The sequence below is a fragment of the Sturnus vulgaris genome, chromosome 8 (genome assembly GCF_052056855.1).
Source record: "Sturnus vulgaris isolate bStuVul1 chromosome 8, bStuVul1.hap1, whole genome shotgun sequence".
NCBI lineage: Eukaryota > Metazoa > Chordata > Aves > Passeriformes > Sturnidae > Sturnus > Sturnus vulgaris.
This window is the reverse complement of record NC_142250.1, coordinates 20,579,947-20,599,352: the sequence shown is the minus strand read 5'-3', so window position 1 is coordinate 20,599,352 and position 19,406 is coordinate 20,579,947. Positions and strand designations below refer to the sequence as shown.

At 39.4% G+C, this 19,406-nt stretch overlaps 1 protein-coding gene across 1 annotated transcript in view; it reads right to left on the bottom strand.

Moving 5' to 3' along the window:
* WDFY4 (WDFY family member 4) overlaps positions 1 to 19,406 on the bottom strand; it is a 127,508-nt gene that overhangs the window by 39,939 nt on the left and 68,163 nt on the right. Inside the window, exons 40-47 of the mRNA XM_088169085.1 lie at positions 13,353 to 13,430; positions 12,209 to 12,412; positions 11,291 to 11,342; positions 10,247 to 10,413; positions 6,063 to 6,211; positions 4,814 to 4,934; positions 2,346 to 2,431; positions 902 to 964 (exon numbers count right to left, since the gene is read on the bottom strand). Of these exons, the coding sequence (XP_088025211.1) occupies positions 902 to 964; positions 2,346 to 2,431; positions 4,814 to 4,934; positions 6,063 to 6,211; positions 10,247 to 10,413; positions 11,291 to 11,342; positions 12,209 to 12,412; positions 13,353 to 13,430 (920 nt within the window). The remainder of the gene's footprint in view (positions 1 to 901; positions 965 to 2,345; positions 2,432 to 4,813; positions 4,935 to 6,062; positions 6,212 to 10,246; positions 10,414 to 11,290; positions 11,343 to 12,208; positions 12,413 to 13,352; positions 13,431 to 19,406) is intronic.

The window sequence follows — 19,406 nt, the reverse complement described above, 5'->3', positions numbered from 1 at the left end:
TGTAACCAGCCCAGTTAATGCCCAAATTTCTTGATGCTCTAATGCATCTTCTCTCAAGACATTGACACCTCTTGAGCTGCCAGCAAGCAGGGGGAAAGGAAATATTAGAAGGAGTTAGTGTTTACACAGAGCAGACACCATGCTCCACAGCCAGCCATCACCTCTGGCATAGGTTAGGCTCTAGCTGGGGCTGGTTCTGCACTGATACTTTTTGCCAGATGATGACTGGAACTCAGGGGCGAAAATGATCACTTACAAGATAGGTAATGATCTGCAACAGGTAGGCTGAAAATTAAAATGGGTATAGCTGACACAGGGTACAACAACTCAGGGGCAATGTGTGCCTCAGCTCTCAACACAATTCCAGCCTCAGCAATCATTTCAGAGGACACCAATTGGGCACTTAGGTCTGTGTTCCCCAAATTGAGAAAAGTTACAGTAACTCATGGTATGAATGAAACATTCTTTCAAGCACCTCCCACTAGGAAAAAAACTTTTTTCCTGCAATGGTAAATCTGAGAGACAAGTTAGAATCTCCACTGTGCAGTTAATACAACATGATAAAACATCCCTCCAAGCACGCAGTGAAGAGATCATTATATAAAAGCATTATGGATTAGCTCTGTCCTCACCTCAGTGTCTCTTCCCACAGTAACCATCTGTGTAGAGTTTACCAATAAAGTGATATTAAGGAAGTAATAATTATTAATCATCTGTGCACAGTCAGCTTTTTGACACTCATCTTCATACTGTGGTGAAGTATGCTACAATGCTTTTTGAAATTCTGGAAACACCTTTGAATCTTTAAAAGGAAGGATACAAACATTTCTATATGCTTTTTTTAAGGTGCAACTTATATAATTGCACTTACTACAGTTATCCAATGTTTCTTATATTTTACCTTATGTTTAGGGATTCTTCTGTTATGCCCTTCGACTTCAAAGCAGGTTGGAAAGAGCAAAATCTACAGGAGATATGAAAGGTCACATTATAGTTATGCAAACGGTTATTAGAACACAATACATCTATAGATACATATCCATATCTATATAACTGCTATGTGCTCACAACTTCCTTCAGGAAGCCTCAGCACTGCCCTGAGACTCTAACCTAGGACAAAGCTGTAAGACAACAGGCAAAAGCATACATCTAATATTAAGGAGTTGCTATAGGCTGGACAAAAGCTGTTTCTTTCCCCAACAGGACTTTGCATTTACATACAGGGTTATGGACTTTTGGTTTAAGGTGCTATTCAAGACAGGGAATAAGAACCCACTCAGACATTTATTTAGCAAAAATGGCAGAAAGAGCACCAAATCTCATCTCAACCATTCATATTTACATTTGCTATGGGTTTATGATATCAGACAAACTACACCGTTGAACTATATAGTTTTGGTGATCTTTAGTTGAGGATTAAAACCTTGTCTTGAAGTGCCTTTGAAAAATTCCCCCAAGAGATAGTTGTCAGAACTCAAAGACAGCACAGATAAGGGCTGGCTCTGGGGCAGATCCTGGTGATTCTAAGTAGCCACACTATACAGCCTGTTTGGAAAGGAAGAACAGATAAACCTGCACTTTTCAATGCAATACTGCAATAGGGATTGCTCAGAGATTTCAGGAGCAGAAGGAATTGCTATGATTCTTTAGAAATTAACAGTACCAGTGCTCAGTTCAGGCTGCAGAGTTTAGTACAGGAAGCACTAGTACTGAAGTGGATTTTCCTGTGTAAAGGCCAGTGAATGCAATCCTGATATAATGGCCAGAACTGCAGCAGACAATAACATGCAAGAAAACAAAGTGCAAATTAATCACTTCATAGTCTTACATTCAAGTTCCATTTAGCAAGACAAGCACTTACAGAGAATTTTTTTTTAAAATGCCATTGTTAAAAGTTAACTCTAGAAAGATAAGGTTGGAGAGACAAAAATATGTTATTCCCAAGGAATCTAGTGATACTGTGAGAGTTGGAAGAAAGCAGGAAGAAACCTTCTTTCACCCAGTACTGTGAGATGAGGTGGAGGTGGCTCTCATCTCAGTGGGAGGAAGGAAAACAGCTACAGTCAAAATTTCTTGGGATGCAGGGACATACGACACACCACTGGCTGCTAGAAAAGTCCTACACATTAGATCCATTGATAAATCAATGGCTGTATAATGCTCCAAAGACTTCAGCAAAAGGAAAGATTCACAGCTAAAGTGTAACCCATTAAAACTTAAGGAAAAAAAGGAAAATAAAGCTCCAGCAGCAACACAATACAGACATCTGACACCAGGAAAAATAAGGGTGGTATAGCAGGAGCATCACCAGGAACATTCCCACGTTATTGTGAGCTAGTCATTACCTTTTAAATATCTTATTTCGGTCACTGTCATGGAAGACAAGAAATCTGGAGTAACCATTTTTGAAGAATATTTCCAAGGCGATCTCCTGGAAAGGTAAATAATTCACAGTGTGAGGAGCTGCAGAGCAAAGCCCAGTGCTGCAAAGGGTCCATCATGGCCTTCCAATTCTTCAGGGCTTTAAAAAAAAAGACCTCAACTTTTTTGACAAATGTGCAAAACTAAAGCAAAATATGTCTAACATTCTAAATTTTGTCAATTGTAGGGATGGTCCTAGGTGACTAGGAGTTCAAACATTTCTTTGAAGCAAAACCAAACTCCAGATATTGGTTCCATCACTCACCTTTTCCTGCTGCTTCTGAAACATTTTTATTGTGAAATCTCAGTGTGATTAATAAGACAATAGTAGCATTAATTTCCAACTAGGTGATAAAGATAACACAAAGAGGGGATTCTAAATAAGAGTTTCTTTTAGAAAGAAATCATACTGCTTTCTAAATTAAGACAAAGCTCAACAGAACTGCCAAATAATTTCTCCTGACTAGAAGCAGCAAAGGAAGAAGGGGAGTTTATGACATTTTGCAACAAAACTTTGAGGAATTAAAGTTAAAAGAAAACTTCACTCCCTTTCCCCCCTCCCTGGAATGTCTCCATACATAATTTTGCTGGGCATTTGAATATAATCCTATTATTTACTTAGTGAGAGGTCTTATTTTCCCCCAAGTCATTCAAGTAAAACTATAAATAACATGTAGTGTCTGGGAACTCAGACATGAGTTTCAATCCAAATGTGGCAGGTGCAATACAAACCTAGAGAAACACTCCGATGGCAGGTGGCCCATATATGATTCACAAATAAAATATAAAGCAAAAAGGTAACACGAGAGCAGAAATGGCAATAATCAGCTTGCAGCATTTGCTCTGAAGCTCAGCTTTCCAAATGAGGTCTGCTCAAATGTTGCCATTGCAGAACTGGGCCAGTGCTTTGCTCTGGGCTGGGCTGTGTGACAAGAGGAGACCAGCTGAGGCAGTCACTGCCTGAACATCTCATCTACTGTCCTGCAGGGAAAGCACAGGGAACCAGCCTTCCTCTTGTTCCACAATATTTTTTCAAAGAAGTTTGTGACATAGAGTCCCAGCACAAGCCTGATACAGATACCTGAGTTTTCAGTTCATTAACTGAACAAAACAACCCTGGAACAACCAAAAAGAGGCCATGGAACAACAACAAAAAAACCCCAAAGCACAAAACTCCTCAAGCCAATAAGCTCACCTTTGCCCCAGGACCATTCAAAGACTTTCTATTCATCTCCACTTTTCACTTTGGGTTACACCAAAAATTTCTATTTTGCGTGTTTAAAAAAATCCATGCATACACAAATCTGAATATATGAATAGTTGGAAGTTTTCTGCTGGCAACTTTGATGCTATCCCCCAAACAGAAGAGGTGACAGTTCTGCTCAGGCTGATCACCAGTGATCTTAGGAAGCTTCATACAGTTACTGAGAAATGACTTACCATTCCTGTGCATGCTTGGTGAGTGACCTAACCACTGCAATATACTGTATCCTGAAGCAAGTGTCACCTACCAGAATTTCCCAGTTTGCATACATAATAAAATATAAAATAAAACAGGGCTGACTCATGGATGAATACTATACTGTATGACATACCACAATTATCAGCCCCATTTTCTCCAGGTTCTGAATTTTCTGAATGATTTTGTAATTCCCAGCTGAATCTCAATGTTCCAAAAATGAATTCAAAATAATTAATACTAGTTACAGCTGCTTCAAAACTTCATATTTTGGTCAAATCTGTGAATTACTCCTTACACTTTACCTAAATACTCTAAAGCAAGTACAAGCTCTGGTGTTGCAAGAAGCTCTAGCTACAACTCTTCTGTGATTCTCCTCATGGGTTCACCTACACGAGACAAAACTGAAAGGGAACCAAGGCCCCTGGTGATGAGCAGCTCCTGGGTATTACAGCTACAGGCACAGAATCCTCTTCTTTGGCTTATGGCTCCTTTATTGAACCACATGCATGACTTGAAAGTTATTCCAAGAGGCCCAGGATAAGTGTGTTAGCAACCCCTAGTACACTGATGCCATGACTACTGAAGTCTTTGGGAGCTGAATACTACTGCAAGTCAGCTGCTTACTGGTAGCTTCCATAAAAATACAGAACATTAACTTCAAGTCTAATTTTCAAAAACATTGTGTGAACAACACTGTCAACTCAACAATTAATAAGCCAACCACTCCAGTCAGGGTGTTTAAACACTGTGATGAGTATTAGAAAAGAGTTTGTATTAGCAAAGGCTAACGAATCATGGGACCAAAAGCATTTTGATACTCAAGAAAAAAATATCAGCAGTCTTAGTGAAAACGGAGCCAGCAGTTTTGAGTCACATGTCATTACTGCTGCTGCAGCTTTCCCTCAAATGACTGAGCATGTCAATTCCTACCTGCAGGAGAAAGCGCATCAGATGAATCTCTTTGATATCATGATACGAGTAACGGGAACACATCTGGTCTCCCACAGCATGATCTTTATGACATAAGTTGAAAATAAATGGATCACTGATTCTGGAGGAGAAAAATAAATTTAAAAAAATTACTTTGAAACAAAAAAGACCTGGAGAGCCCTCTTAAACATTCAAGTCCTCCCCTAAAGAAAAATAACAATACCAAGAGATATCAAGATCAGCTGGGGCATACATAAAATGAAAACAAAGCTTAATACTAAAGGCAGATTTTATACTAATTATCCAAATAAAGAGCCTGAGGAGGCTAAGGGTAGGTTTGGAGCTATTTTAGTACATGCAAATAGGCAGACAGCAATGTTTTGCACACATTGAAGTCTGATTATCAGCAAGAGAAGAAATTTGTTTGGAGAACCTGAAAGCCCAAGTCGAGGGTAAGCATCATAGGGACACACAGCTACTGTAAACAGCAATTACTTGGAATTAATAATTAAGCAATTAATTATTATTTTAGTTGTATGTATGTATTAGAATTGCAATCAACAGTCTAGCCCACAGAAAATCCCTTAGAAAAACAACCTAAGCTTTTATCAGATCCAGTCCAATCGATCCTTAAGTCACCTGATCAGATTGACTGAGGTTAGACTTCATAAGATTCGGATGCAGAGCAGACAGTCAGGGAGTAAAAACGCTGAGCTACTCACTGTCCCACTGGGCTTTGCACATGAGCACACAGTATGCACAAAGAGCTTGGTCTAACAGACTAATTTTCAATATTGATCATGTTCAATAAATCATGAGTCAAGAGATGGTAGCAGTGTGCCAAATATTAATTACGAATCTGTCTTGGAGAAACAAACAAAAAACCTATGAGACAATGAAGCTAAAGGCTCTTGTACTAACTGTTCCATATGAATAAAAGATGTGAGTTACTCAGAAAGAAACTTTAACAACACTATAACATCACTGAAAGCCAGCTATGTATGTGTGAGACTGTCCACCATCTCCTGTAGATAGATGGGTATTCTCATGGCACCTCCAAAGCCTGTGAACAAGCACCTATGTTAGTTATGTTAAACAGTTTTTTAACAAATGGAAAGGATGGCCAACTTCTTGCTGTGCTATTATTCTGCTTGAAATCCTCACAAAATCTGTGCAAATTCAAGGTATCTGTGTGCCAATTCTGAAGCTGACCAAGCAGATCTCTGGAAGGAAGGAAAGAATGGCTCACCTGGACAAGCAGTGACGAGTACAGTAGACTTCCTGCAGAGGGGATAACACAAAGCACTCGCAGATGTAAAAGTGCTCTTTGCCAAACAGCAGCACCCCTTCCAGTGCTGTGTGACCCTGCACAACTGCCACAGAGCACTTGAATGTCACCTAGAATGGAGGCAGGCATAATAAGGCCAGGAGCTGGTAACACAGGAGACAAAGGCAGCAGGGAGCCAGAGCCAGTGATGCAGAAGAACAGATGTTTGTACCAAAAAAACCTGCCATATTGATTGGCAGGTTCATGGGGACAAAGTCACAAAATCACCAAGGGACTGACAGAAGTCCAATCAGAATATATTAATCTATCAATCTAATTGTCTTAAAGATTTAGATAAACATTCTAGAATATTTTTAAAATTTTCCCTGGACATCCTAAATTCAATTTCTTGTTTTTACTCCCAAGTAAACTGACTTGGCCCTTAAAATAGAGGAATTTCTAAAATAAAATTTAAAATCATGGGGAATTCTTCTGCAAAGTATTTTGTTTATCATATATTCCAGCTCATAGAAAGTGTTCTTGGGAATTGACTAGTTTTGATAGAGAAAAGAAAACCTTTTTCCTGGAACATTTTCTATGGCTGAGAGATGGTCCAGAAAGTAAACAAACCAATTTAGAGTTCTGATTTTAAATCAAGCAGTAGTTTATTGCAAAAAACTTCCCTTACATTTAAAAGCACGGAGTTCCTTATTTTAATCTGCTCATAAAATAGTCTATATACACTGAGCTCCAAAAACTGAGTTCACTGGTTTATACAGCCAACTGGGATTATCAAGGTCAACTCCATGTTGTGCCCAGTTTCAACCAGAACTTTCAACCAGTAACTCCTTTGTTCCCAGGAAGGGGGCAGTAGCTAATCACCTATTAGCTCAGCCTCAACAATATTGCTCCCAAAATCTTAAAAAACTAATACTACCTTATATATTAAGAAAACTGCTCATTGATGAGCTCCTCCTGTAAATTAGCATAATCCTGAATTGCACAGAAACCAGAAATGAGTGTAAAATTTTGCAAGCTGAATCCATCTGAAGCTGCAAGGACCAGAGGGCTACATACAAAGGGATTAAAGAGGTATTTACATAACAGGAGAACTTTCCTGGTTCCGAAATATAATGCAATGTTCTTAAGAGAATAGTCTGACAAGAATGAGAGGTGTCACAAAATCTATTTTTCTCTTAAGATCCCGAAGATCTTATCTCTACTGAACTTCATAAGAACTAGGGAGCTGTATTATTTTATGGAGCATGCAAAATTGTCCCGGAAATGGCATTGATTTTACTAGATCATGAAAAGTCTATATGATAATATGTAGAGTAAGTATTGTTCTCCTTTGCTCTTTGCCTTTGTTCCTAACCTCACTATTCCTGGTGTCAAATCTACAACCTTCCTTGCCATCCTAAACTACACATGGTCTAGCTAAGGTCAGCTAGAACAGACCCACACTGCTTCACTAAAGCTTTTAGTCTTTGATGTTAGGATAACATAAATATTAAATTCATAAGTAATAGAAATAAAATTTTGTTTCCACACTTAAATACTTTACTGAAAAGCAATTATTTTACCAACAAATGGGGCGCTTCATTTTGAAATCACTTAGTGGGCACAAAAGGGTGTTTTTTCATTCCGTGCTTAAGGGGAAAAAAACAGCCCTGGGAGATTTCTGTGGGTAATTTTTCATGAAAATCTCTTCAATCTCTTTCCCTACTAAGAGGAAGGTAGCATTTTTCCATCACCTCTCCCACAGGAATGCCTGTCTCTGTGGGGATATGCCAACCACAGAACTCTGAACTGGAGTGCCTGCCATTACGTGGTTAGAGATGTGTATGCTTGCACTGAGAATACTGGGGAATTCTGCTCACATTAGCAAACCACATGGTTTCCTGAAGTAATTAAATAGGAAAAAGATTGCTTCTTCCCAAAAGGAAGGTAACTGAATATTGAAACATCAGGCAGTTGCACAAATCAGCTCCACAGACACAAAGCTGAAATCCAGACTTCTGAGAAATCCACCTCACCAAACCCAGAGATCACGAGTGTGGGTGTAGGAGGCACAGGGATCACGAAGGAGGCCTGCTTATGATCACTAACATGGTCTGGCACAAACAAACACGTTGCTATTCTGCCTAAGGCAGAACCAGGGAATGTTAGTAGACCTTGTTGAGGGAGAAGAGCACACAGCTTTCTTTCACAAACCTTAAATTCTAAGTCCAAGTATTCTGTACTATCCAACCAGAAACAGTCAATAGTGTCAATCCCTTTCTTCAATTTTATATTATTTCTTCAAATTTATATTATTATTAAATAATCTGCATTATTTTAATACAAGAGCCCTTGAGCTGAGTAAATTTATTTTTATTTGGGGAATGTGATTTATATTATTGCTGATGAGTAACAAAGATCTGACTGAGTTGTACTGCAGAATCTCCACCAGTGCTGTATCTGCAAGTCTTGTACCTTCAGCCTTTCATTGAAACACCAAGCAGCTTGAAATTATCATAAATTAAATAAAAACTTCCATTTTCTGTCAAAACATATCAAAACCCAGTTCACAAGCTACTAGAATCATTAATCAATGAAGCAAACATGACATAAAATAATTGAATAATTACCTTCTAAGGTATTGCCCAAAGCCCTGCATCTTTTGATTGCTCTGTTCACTCAGATGTACAAGGGAACACATTCACTCAAACTCACCCACACTCACACACTCTCAGTGACTTTTCTGAGCAGTGCAGGAAACAAAACGGCTCCAGCAGCCTGATTAAAGTGCAAAGAGCTCAGGAGGCAGCCCCTGACAAGGCAGGACCGCGGCGCACTAAGTGAGCACAGGACAGCTAATGTCACCCCCCGCTGCTTTTGTTAATGCTTCTGTCAGCTCTGAGAGGCAGTGACTGCTGCTGGGAAAAAACATGCCTGGCATTTCTGATGGCTTCCTGCAGAGTTACACGGAGAAGAGACAGACAGCCTGAAGGCTCCGAATGAGATCAGCGCATGGAAATCACGCCTCGCATTTTCTGCTGGGGACAGGAATGGGGAGGAAGGGGCAAAAGGAGGAGGGGCAGAGAAATTAATTCTGTTACAGAAACAGGCTGCACCAAGAACTCTGAGAAAGTCATATTAGAGAGCACAAGCGTGACCCCTTAGCCACTGGCAAAGCATCGGGAAAATCTGGTGATGGTATTGAGATATTTTAATAAAACAGCTACTTCTATATCTAAGGACAACTATCACAGCACTGTGATGTCTTTGTTTAAATACAAGTATTTGGCTTCCACTATGGGATGCTACCTTCTGGGCCACTGAGGGAATGATGCCACTGAAAAAAACAGGCACACTGCAAAAGATCAGGGAATGGGGCCCTGCTGTCAACTTCATTGAAGTTGTTTCAATTAAATTGACAACATCAAAGTCACCATCTTCCTAAAGTCACCCTTATTTACTCCACAACTCATCTCCTCTCACAGTGTTCCTGAACCTTAAGGCCCTTCCTTATATTGGAAAAAAACCTTGGTGAAGGGCTTCCAGTCAGTACAAGAGCAGAGAAGGAACAGAAATGTTTTGAACAGATAACACATGATGGAAGCATCAGAGAGAAAGCACAGAAAGTTTACATGACCTTAGAGGGAAGGAGCTGTCCAGTACTCATGAGGAGACAGAAAGGACGACATGAAAGGAGGAAGGAAACATTTTCTGGTATTCTTCAGGAAGACATGTAAACATCACTGAACTGGCAACCTATAAAAAACTGGAATACTCTTCCAGAGGTTATAAATAAATTTAATATAGGCACTGTTCTGAGCATGAGTAAAGATTGTAGAGCAGCACAGGAATTCTGAGTTTCCCAATTTGCCATGTCTTTGGCAAATTCAGACAATAGTCTCATAAGAGAGTATCTTGCTTGCCATGCCCAAATTTTTTTTCTTACTTCAAGGAATTAAAGTTAATTGCTCTTCAAAAAAAGTCTGTATAGGAGTTCATACAGAGGCTGGAAAACTGTATTTGCTCTAAGGAAACAGAGAGTAATGATGTCTATAATCTGAATCCACCTGAACCCTGAACTGAAAGGAGCAGATAGGCCTCCATATCCAATTCACCCTCTAAAATACCATGTCTCCAGAGAAAATTTTCTAGTTCACCTTTCCTACCTTTTCACGCTCTACAAATTCCTGCAATATAATTTGTCTCTCCACACACAGTTCCAAGAAGTCTTCTGAATGGAAACTTTCATGTAGAGCTGGGAAGAATGTGAGCTGGTTACAATCCAATCCCTTCTGATCCATCTCCCTCTCTGCTCCATTTAACATCAGCTCTCCTGTATCAATATAAAAGAGATTGCAGTTTTAGTGGCAGCCGGATGACACCAAAAGCATTTGCAATTTAGTCTTTCACTCAATCTATTCTACCTTGGGAAATAGCATTATTTATCTGCAAAAAACAGGCAAGAGAATGAAAATCTGTGACTGCTGAAGAAGGATGCTTATTTCAGGGAACCAAAGACAGATACATGCTGTCAGTCATAATTCAAACAAAATCCTTATAATCACAGAAGATTAGGAAATTAGAAAAAATTTAAATGGTAGTCATTAAGGGACATGGACTGAGCATGATCTTAAGAAAACCCAGAGAGAGACAACCAACTTCTATCTTGCCCAAGCTGTGTCCCAAGTTTTGCAGACTCATGCAATGCATACGGATGGAAAAGGCACAATCAGCCTTCTTATTAAGGCTGAAGTAACTGCTTCATGCAGAAACTACATAGTGCTTCCATCTCGTTTGGAGTCTAAAACAATGAGCTCCACTCATGTGTTTGCTAGGCACTATCATAGAAAAAAATATACAATACTACATATTTCCAACAGCACTTTTTCCAAGTTTAAGCAATTGGGAGCTTTCCAGGTACCAAAAAATGCCCAAAGCTTACACTTCAAAATAGCTTTTTTGCTTTAAACCTTTCAGGTGGCAAGAAGAGAGCAGCAAATTCTGAACACAGTTGATATAGCACCTATGAAATTTGCATCAGTTTTGTCACAGTTGTTACAGTGACATTTTAGCCCAGAGCACCAATAGTAAGGCTTTTTTTTTTTTTTTCTGGATTAAATTGCAACCTAGAAATCCATATCCTAATTCCAATTATCTTTGGCTGTTTATATCCACTGTCTTGATGATGCAAGGTAGCCCTAAAAGGTTACCTGGATTCATTTCAGTAGGGGAAGTTGTTTCCTTTATGTTTGCTAGGAGAACCTGAAAAGAGACTAGGTGTGAGTAGAGTGAAACATGCAAATAGATAAACCTGGTTGACAGAGAAAAACACATATTTAGAACTATGATACAAATAAATGCCTCAGAAATTCAAATAAACTCATTGGAAAGGAACAAATAAACATCACTGGAAAGGAACCCAAAGGAACACATGTCAACAATTAAGCAAAAGAACTATTATCTTTCCAAAGATGATCATACATGAGGCCAGTTACAGGATAAAAATCATACTATTCAGTATACAGAAAACTGCCAGAATCCAAGCAGCACAAAAAATGCCTTAGATATGAGAACCTTGTATTAACGTGTTTCAGCCTTTCATTGATAGGATTTGGCATTTTGACATTAGAGAAACAGACAGTAGTAAATACCCCACATTCACAGTTCAATCTTAGCTTAAACCACCCTACTTCCCCTTTTGGCCATTGATCACTTTTAGGTGCACCAGTAAGCATATGACTGACAGGACAGTGCAGCCTTCTAACTGGACTCTGCTGCATACATTGGTAAGCACTATATCACTGAGATACTACTAGCAGAAAAGTATGGACAGCTTATACTGTCACCTGTCTGGGGAGATTTTATACAACAAAAGAGGAAAAATCATTCTGTTGCTGTTAAATATATTGCAGCCTTTCTTACTCCCCAAAACCAGATCCATTCAGTGCGTTCTTTATACATGGAACAGCATATTCAGGAGCCAGGGGATGAGAACCAGAGGAAAGAGATGCACTTATTTGTCACAGCTTGGACTCTATGCTTTCGAATGTTTCTCTAATTCTGTAAAGTCACCAGCAACAGTTACAGACATTGTGCATCCCCTGCAAAAGTTTTATAAAACTTTCTACCTCACTCTTTGTTCGCATTGTTGCCAATTGGGTGTTCAGGTGCTGAATTCTCCTCCTCATTCGTGAGGGCCCCTCGTAACAATCAAGAATCCATCGTGGCTCTAATGATGGTGAAGCATCTCTCCATGGGCCCCCTCTGCAGAAAAGCTGCTCCTCAAGTCTCATCCAGTCCTTGGCTGCTTTGCTGTAGGCACACTGCTGCATCTGTGGGACAGAACCACTTTGTGCTGGCTTTTGGACATTTCCCTCCTCTGAGCACCAGTGGCACCACCCCAGTGATTTAGAGGATTTACCCAACCCACCAGAGGGGACCACAGCAGAGGGAGAGCTGCAGACCTAACAAACACAAGTCCAACTGACCACTGGAAGTGTGCCACAGGAGATGTTACTAGTGACAAAATAGTGATAGTCTGAGTAGATGATACAGTGACAAATAAAAGCATGCCACAAACTTGGAAATGGCTGCTATTATTAAATTTCCAATTCAAAAGAAGTGAGCCAGGAGAACCACATCACAGAGGCTTTTATTCACTGCATTTTTTTCCTGGCAAATGCGTGTGACAAATGGCAACAACTGGGTTCACTGAAAACAGTCTCAATGATTCAGTTGTAAGTGCACCATGCTCCCTCTCAGCAAAGCATAAATTTCATTATTTCTACTTAGGTGTTGTGTGCAAGGAGTTAGGGAGCACTAACATTTCAATTTAAAGGAAAGAAGGGGTGAGAATTTCAAAGAGGCCAAAGTTTGTTGGTCTCTGGTGGCCAAACCTGAGACAGAAACATACCTGTGGTGTTTTACTGTCTATGAGCTTGAGATCTATTTAAAAAGTTTTACTGGCTACTAAGGAAAAAAAAAAAAAAAAAGAGGTCAAAGATCTCACTTTCCTTTCTGCCACTGGAAGAGTGGAATAAGTAATTTAAACAAAGGAAAAAAGGTCCTGAAAATAAAGTGGGGAGTCTGATTGCTGAGTGATGATGCTGTATCACACTTCAGCAGTGATGTCAGGAGAGGAGTGTTGACTCATCAACTCTCAGCAATTCTTTAGGCAAAATATTCATCTTCTAAAATGCTCAGTTTCTCAGAATAGCCCAAGAGTAACCTTTCAACAAGAGAAAGCTGTTGCCCAATATTGCTGTCCTTTACCTGTACGTGGTCCTTGTACAGAGAAGCATACAGCTCCTGCCCAACTCTTCGGTACCGTTCCATGCATGACACAAATCCCTAGAAGAAACATCAGGACACATTATGCCAAGGTGCTGCAGGTGAAAGTCCTGCAAGAGGCAGAAGCAGGCATTAGTTGCTCTTTTGCAAGAATAATTAAGGAATATGGCCTGTGTCTGCAAGTTTGATAGCTCTGCAGGCAGTGTAGAGATGAGTCAATCACCTGAGAGCAGATGCACACTTACACCAGGAATATAAATATAGACATCATCTTAACAAGGGTCATTAGTGGAACTACTCAGAAGTTTCTCAGAAGGAGAAGAGAAAACACCAAATACAATTTAAGGCTCCTCTTTTTGCAGCTGACTTAGTACTGGAAATAGCATAAGTGACAATCATCTGTTGTAGACACCCCAACTGAGGGAAGGATCTATAGTGAGATTATACAGGAGAGATGAGTGCCCCCAGTGCCATATAAAGGCTGTCACATCCAGCTGAACATCCCTGACAAATGTGAGATTGTTGTGAGTCACAGCACGAGGCTAAACTTGCTGTGAAAGTCCCAGCCTCGTACCACCTAAAGCCATGGATCAGATAGGTAACTTTTAAATGCAGGGACTCTGTGCCATGCTGGCAGTGATCCCTCACAGCAAACTGCCTGGCTACTGCTGGCACTGGGCTCTAATTAAGTTAACATACAAGGTCTGGGTGATATGAGATTACTGCTGGCTGCCAGCCAGGTCTGTAACCCTGCCGCGAAGTCACATTTATTGGTGTTTCCCTGCAGGAAGCTCCTGTTTTACACTGATGAAAGTCATTATATTTTTGTTTGTTTAAAGCATCATTAAACCTGTAATCACAGTTGTGGCCTCACAAAACTATTCCATAATTCATATAAAACTCCCATAAAGCCTGACCTAGAAAGCAGCAGCATCTCTGTGCTCTTAAACCAGTCGTGGTATAGGAGAAGATCTGAGATCCTGGCTCTGTGTGGACTTGGGGCAAAACCACTCAGAGTAGAAAATAAATTCCTCCATTTTAGATATTCACAGGCTATTCGAGCCAAGTCAGTGCTCTACTGGAAGCTGTTTCAAAGTTGCTCATAGTTTGTATTTCACTCATCGTCATCAGTGAGACCCCTAAGGTCAAAGTCCACATTGCAAAGATTTTCACTGACCCAGCTCCTAGCCCTTGAAACATATGAAGGGTACTCAGAAGGAAAACTTCTGCTAGCCACATCTGGTCAACTGAAGACTAAGCACTTTGGCTTCCAAATGCGCTATAGCTAGCCAACTTCAACCATGTCCCTATTGATTTCACAAGAAAACCATCTAGATGTGAAGTGAAATGAACAGTTAACAAAATTGGAGATGACTATGATTAGGAAAAAAAAAAAGCCACCCAAGCCAAACCAACACACAAAAACAAAACCTGAAAAAGATAACCAGTAAACATGGAGAATATAGACCAGGCTATTATTTACTAAGTGTTCAGTCAAAACAATCATACTGCAATGCCTAATAAATAATTAGTGCAAACAAGTTTATAACAAATAAACAGATTCCATTAAAAATTACTTATCCTTTAAAAGAGAAACTCTTTATGAAGTAGATTAAATACAGCAGTGCCACAGCAAAATCTATCTTAAACAAGAACATGCCAGTTTTGATAATTGTTAATGTATAACATAAGGTTTGAGTTTCATATGCAGAAAAGCAGGTGTAAATATAAGAACTGTAATGTACATTTTTGGGAAAGGCATATTAAAGGGCCTTATGGATCAATCCTTTCCCAAAAATCTGAGTAGGAAACCATGCTCTTCTTTATACAGATTTCTCTACTTTGCAGCCTTAGGCAATCACATTGTAAGTAGAATCAGATCATTTTGCTGCCACATATTCCCCAGCCAATATTTAGAGCTTGAAAAGGTGATAGAATCCACAAGTTATTTTCCTATTAAAAAACCAAAACAAATCACAGACTCAAAAACTGTTTCTTCTCTTGCTGCATGGAGTCCTCAAATAGGAGAGAAAATGATTAGCACTGAGAGAACCCCGGGTGTGAATTTTCTATAATTTCTTTCAAGTAAAGCAATTGAGAGACTGTTTGTAATGAGAAATAGTTGAAAAGAAAAAAAGATTGAGGTATGACTTATAAGTTAACAAAACTCTACTGAGCTTTGGAATGCTTTATGTCTGATTTTTAAAAAAATATATATAGATCACTGAACACTCCTGCACCTCATAAATATTCAGGCTTGCCATAATATACTAATACTGCTTGATACAGACACCACACATACCACAGTTTTTTCCTAAAGAACCATTATGTCATTGGGGCTCTGCACTTGGAGGCTTTCTTTGTATGTGTTGTGTTAAAGAATACACATGCCCACAAAAGTATGTGCCAAAACTCTTACTAAATGAAAATAAACATCAAGACAAATTAATTTTTGACTTGTGAGAGACACAAGGAAAACTCAAATATTCAAATCCCTCACTGTGCCAAGTGAATTATCCCATGGATGATAGTGACAATACCCACATACTAGTTTTGAAGCATGTGTTTTAAGTTATCAGTTGGTAAGGGCTAGAACTAGTGATAGTCTACTACTCTAGCTCTTCTGAGCAAAATAAATATTTTAAGCATATAAACATACATAGTAAGAGCATTAATGTAGCATCACAGCTATAACCCTCGTGCAGTACTTTTCACCAGTACATCTTAGAGATCTTTATGAAAGAAGGCAAAGTCTTTAGCTTACAGATGGAGAAACTAAGAAGTGAGCTTCTGGAAGATCACAGAGTCAAAGGTTTGGGTTGGACAGGACCTTAAAGATCACCCAGTTCCAACCCCTCTTTCTTGGGCAGGAACATCTTCCACTAGACAAGGATACTCAGATCCCTATCCAGACTGGTCTTGAACAGCTCCAGGGAAGGAGACTCCACAACTCCTGTCATTAGGACATGGTTGCAGGGAAAGGGGGTATATGATGGGGCAAACCCAACCTGAATTAATTTGAAACAGAGAAGGTGCATATGGTGAGAGCATGAAGTAGTGGGAGAGGGAGCCCTTTTGATGAACCGGTTTGGAAATCCCTTCTGCTCTTATGTTCCCAGCGGCAGAGAGAACTCTAACATAGCTGAGGTACCAGATATTAGATCTCATATCCCAGGAAGAGTTCATGTACTTAATTCCTCTAAGTTGGGCTTTCACAATTCTAAAAGGAAGGTTTTTAATCTAATTATGACAATTCAAAGAATAAAAAAAGGATTAAAAAAATAATAAAAGAAAGTATTTCATGGGCTAGAAAAACAGAAGAGCAGTTAATGAGTTCTTAGGGATGCCAGAAACTGCATGTGAATAGCATATGTGACAGTAGCAAAGAGTCTGTGTGTGGCAGAAACAGATCTGATGACACTGATTCAAGAAATCACTGTGTTTAGGGATGTGCTTAGGCATGCATTTCACAGCTTTTATGTACAGGTTGTCTGCTAGTGAAGGGGGGCAGCCTTGCCTTTAAACCGAGCATTAAAGATATCAACTCACAGATAACATATACGCAGCACTAGAACCTCAAAAGTGACAATTAAAAATCCTTAAAATCTCTATGGATCATAACTCCAAAAGAAGAGAATAGGAAATTAGCATCATTAGAATGAGAATAAAATGTGGTAAACTTCACATCCTGAATCAAACAGAAAAGGAGTTTAAATAGAACACTAAGGAAATGCCATTTTATAAAGAGCAAATTGTTCCATTTTTCTTTAGTATATATTTCCCATTAGCTCAGCATTAAATGGCATCCACTTGTGGTGCAGCATTGCTCTTCTTAGCAGTCCCATATGCCACCTCTGTCTGCTGGACTGCATGCCCTAACAAGTGCGGATGAGGATGTGACCTAGTCAGGAAGGAGAGAGTTTCTTACAAAAGCAAATTATTTTTGCAGGCATCATCTAGAGCCCATAACTTTTTCATAGCACATTCCTGCTATGAAACTGCTACAACTTACATAGGCACAGAGCCCAGATTGTCAGTAAAGTTTTGAGCCTAAACTCTTTGGAGATACGAAAACTAACTTATTGTATTCATGGAAGTTCTCATGCTCCTTCTTTTTCAGTACATCTGCCCAGAATGTGCAATTAAAGCTCAATACTTCTGGTCCTTTCTTGCTAAATCAATCAATCCCTTCCTCATCAGGCTTGCTACAGAGGACAGGATTACAGCTACCATAGCAGCTTTACAGAGAAGCACCCGAGTGCTACAGTAAACTACTAGAGCTGGGTGAAGTCTCCAGCACGCCAGCCCTGTTCTCTTTAGATAAAGACAAAGCACATAACGTCTCCAGATCTTCTCCTGCTACTCAATCTGACACAGTGACCAGGTGACACTGCTACCCCGTGCAGACAATAAGCCACCCATCTTGAGACCAGATTGCTTTTCAAGTAAGTGACTATGCACTAGGCAGCAAACAGGTGCATTTCATAAGAGGAAAAATTGTTCCATTACTCCCCAGGTAACAACCATTAAGCTAAGGCAGATAATATTTTCCTTAGCAGATTAAGGAGAAGTTTATCCTAGTCCTTCACATACACTCTCCACACTGAGGGTTGTTTGCTGGCTCTTTTGAATCACAAAATTGTTATTGCTGTGTGGATTTTATTGTTGCTTTGCCAAAATTCATTTAGCTTTTCAACAGACTGAGTTCCAGCAGTTCAGTGTTGCATGGAAGCTTCGTGCCTCAGCCCGCTAGGAGGCTAATGCAGTGTGCCAACTGCTCCTAAGGATCATGGATGCATTCCTGGCACTGCCAGTTGGTTGGGGAATAGCAGACCTAATGAGAAAATCCTCCATATTTCAGTGCATCATAAATGTACCCACACACAGGGGTGGGTTTCAAAGGGTAAACCTAAAGTGTGGTGTGTACATGTGCTGAGACTTCCACACTGTATTTATCAGCTAAGCCCAGGCACTACAGAAGCCAGTCTACTTCTATAGCAGCCATGTCTGTGTGTGTGTGTGCATACACACAGCCCTCCCACAGATGACACTGCTGAACACATCATTTCCTGGGAGAACAGAGAACTTGGCCCCTAATAGCAAAACAACACAATGAGAGTCAAGGCGTGTTTGTTCTTTAATCCTATCTCTGCAAATGGCTTCTATGACTTTAGGATAATTCATTCAACCTCTTGAGGAATCAGTTTCCATTCTGTTACAGCAGAAGCATTAGGTTTTACTTCTGAAGTGAAAGGTGAAGGTCAGACTTTGGCATTATGGGGAATATAATAGCAGGGGAGTCTCTTCTTGCCTGCACTTGTTCTTACTTACTGTTTTCTTATTTCTAATTAAAATGTGGAAGTCTTACAGGTGTATGTAACTTATGTCTTTATTACACACTATTATATAAATGCATATGTCCAACAGCCTTGTGCACTGGCGTTTTCTGAGTACATTTGAATCATGGCTTTTATTTAAGAAAAATGTGCCCTTCTGGTCCTTTAGCTGATGAAAGAATTCTGTAAACATCAGAATATGCTTAGAGGTCAGAGTACAGGAAAATAAGAAACATCTCTCTCCTGACCCATAAAAATAACAGTTTTCCTAAAACGATTTAAATTTAAAGGTAACAAGACTACTTATGGAGGTTTTTTTAGTGCATGTAGTTCAAGCTGCTGGGCAGCAGAAAGCGTAAATAGAGCACAGATAGACACAAACAAACTTTAATGTGGATAGCAAAGATGAGAGCAACAAGAAATGAATGCTCACAGACTTCAGAGTTAGCAACCTGTACCCTCACTTAGAAGAAACATTTAACTCAATCTTGCAGAGATTTCTAGGACTTCCCTTGATTTTCTGTTCTTTACTTTTCATTTTAAATTTACACTTCAGTCTTTTGAATTCAAACAATTTCTTTCTCTAATTATTATAAATAAAATATTGAATCAAAAAACTGGAAGAAAAGAGACATATTTGAAACGAGAAATATGAAAAAATACTTGTCTATGTGATGTCTTGGGTTTTAGCTTTTATATT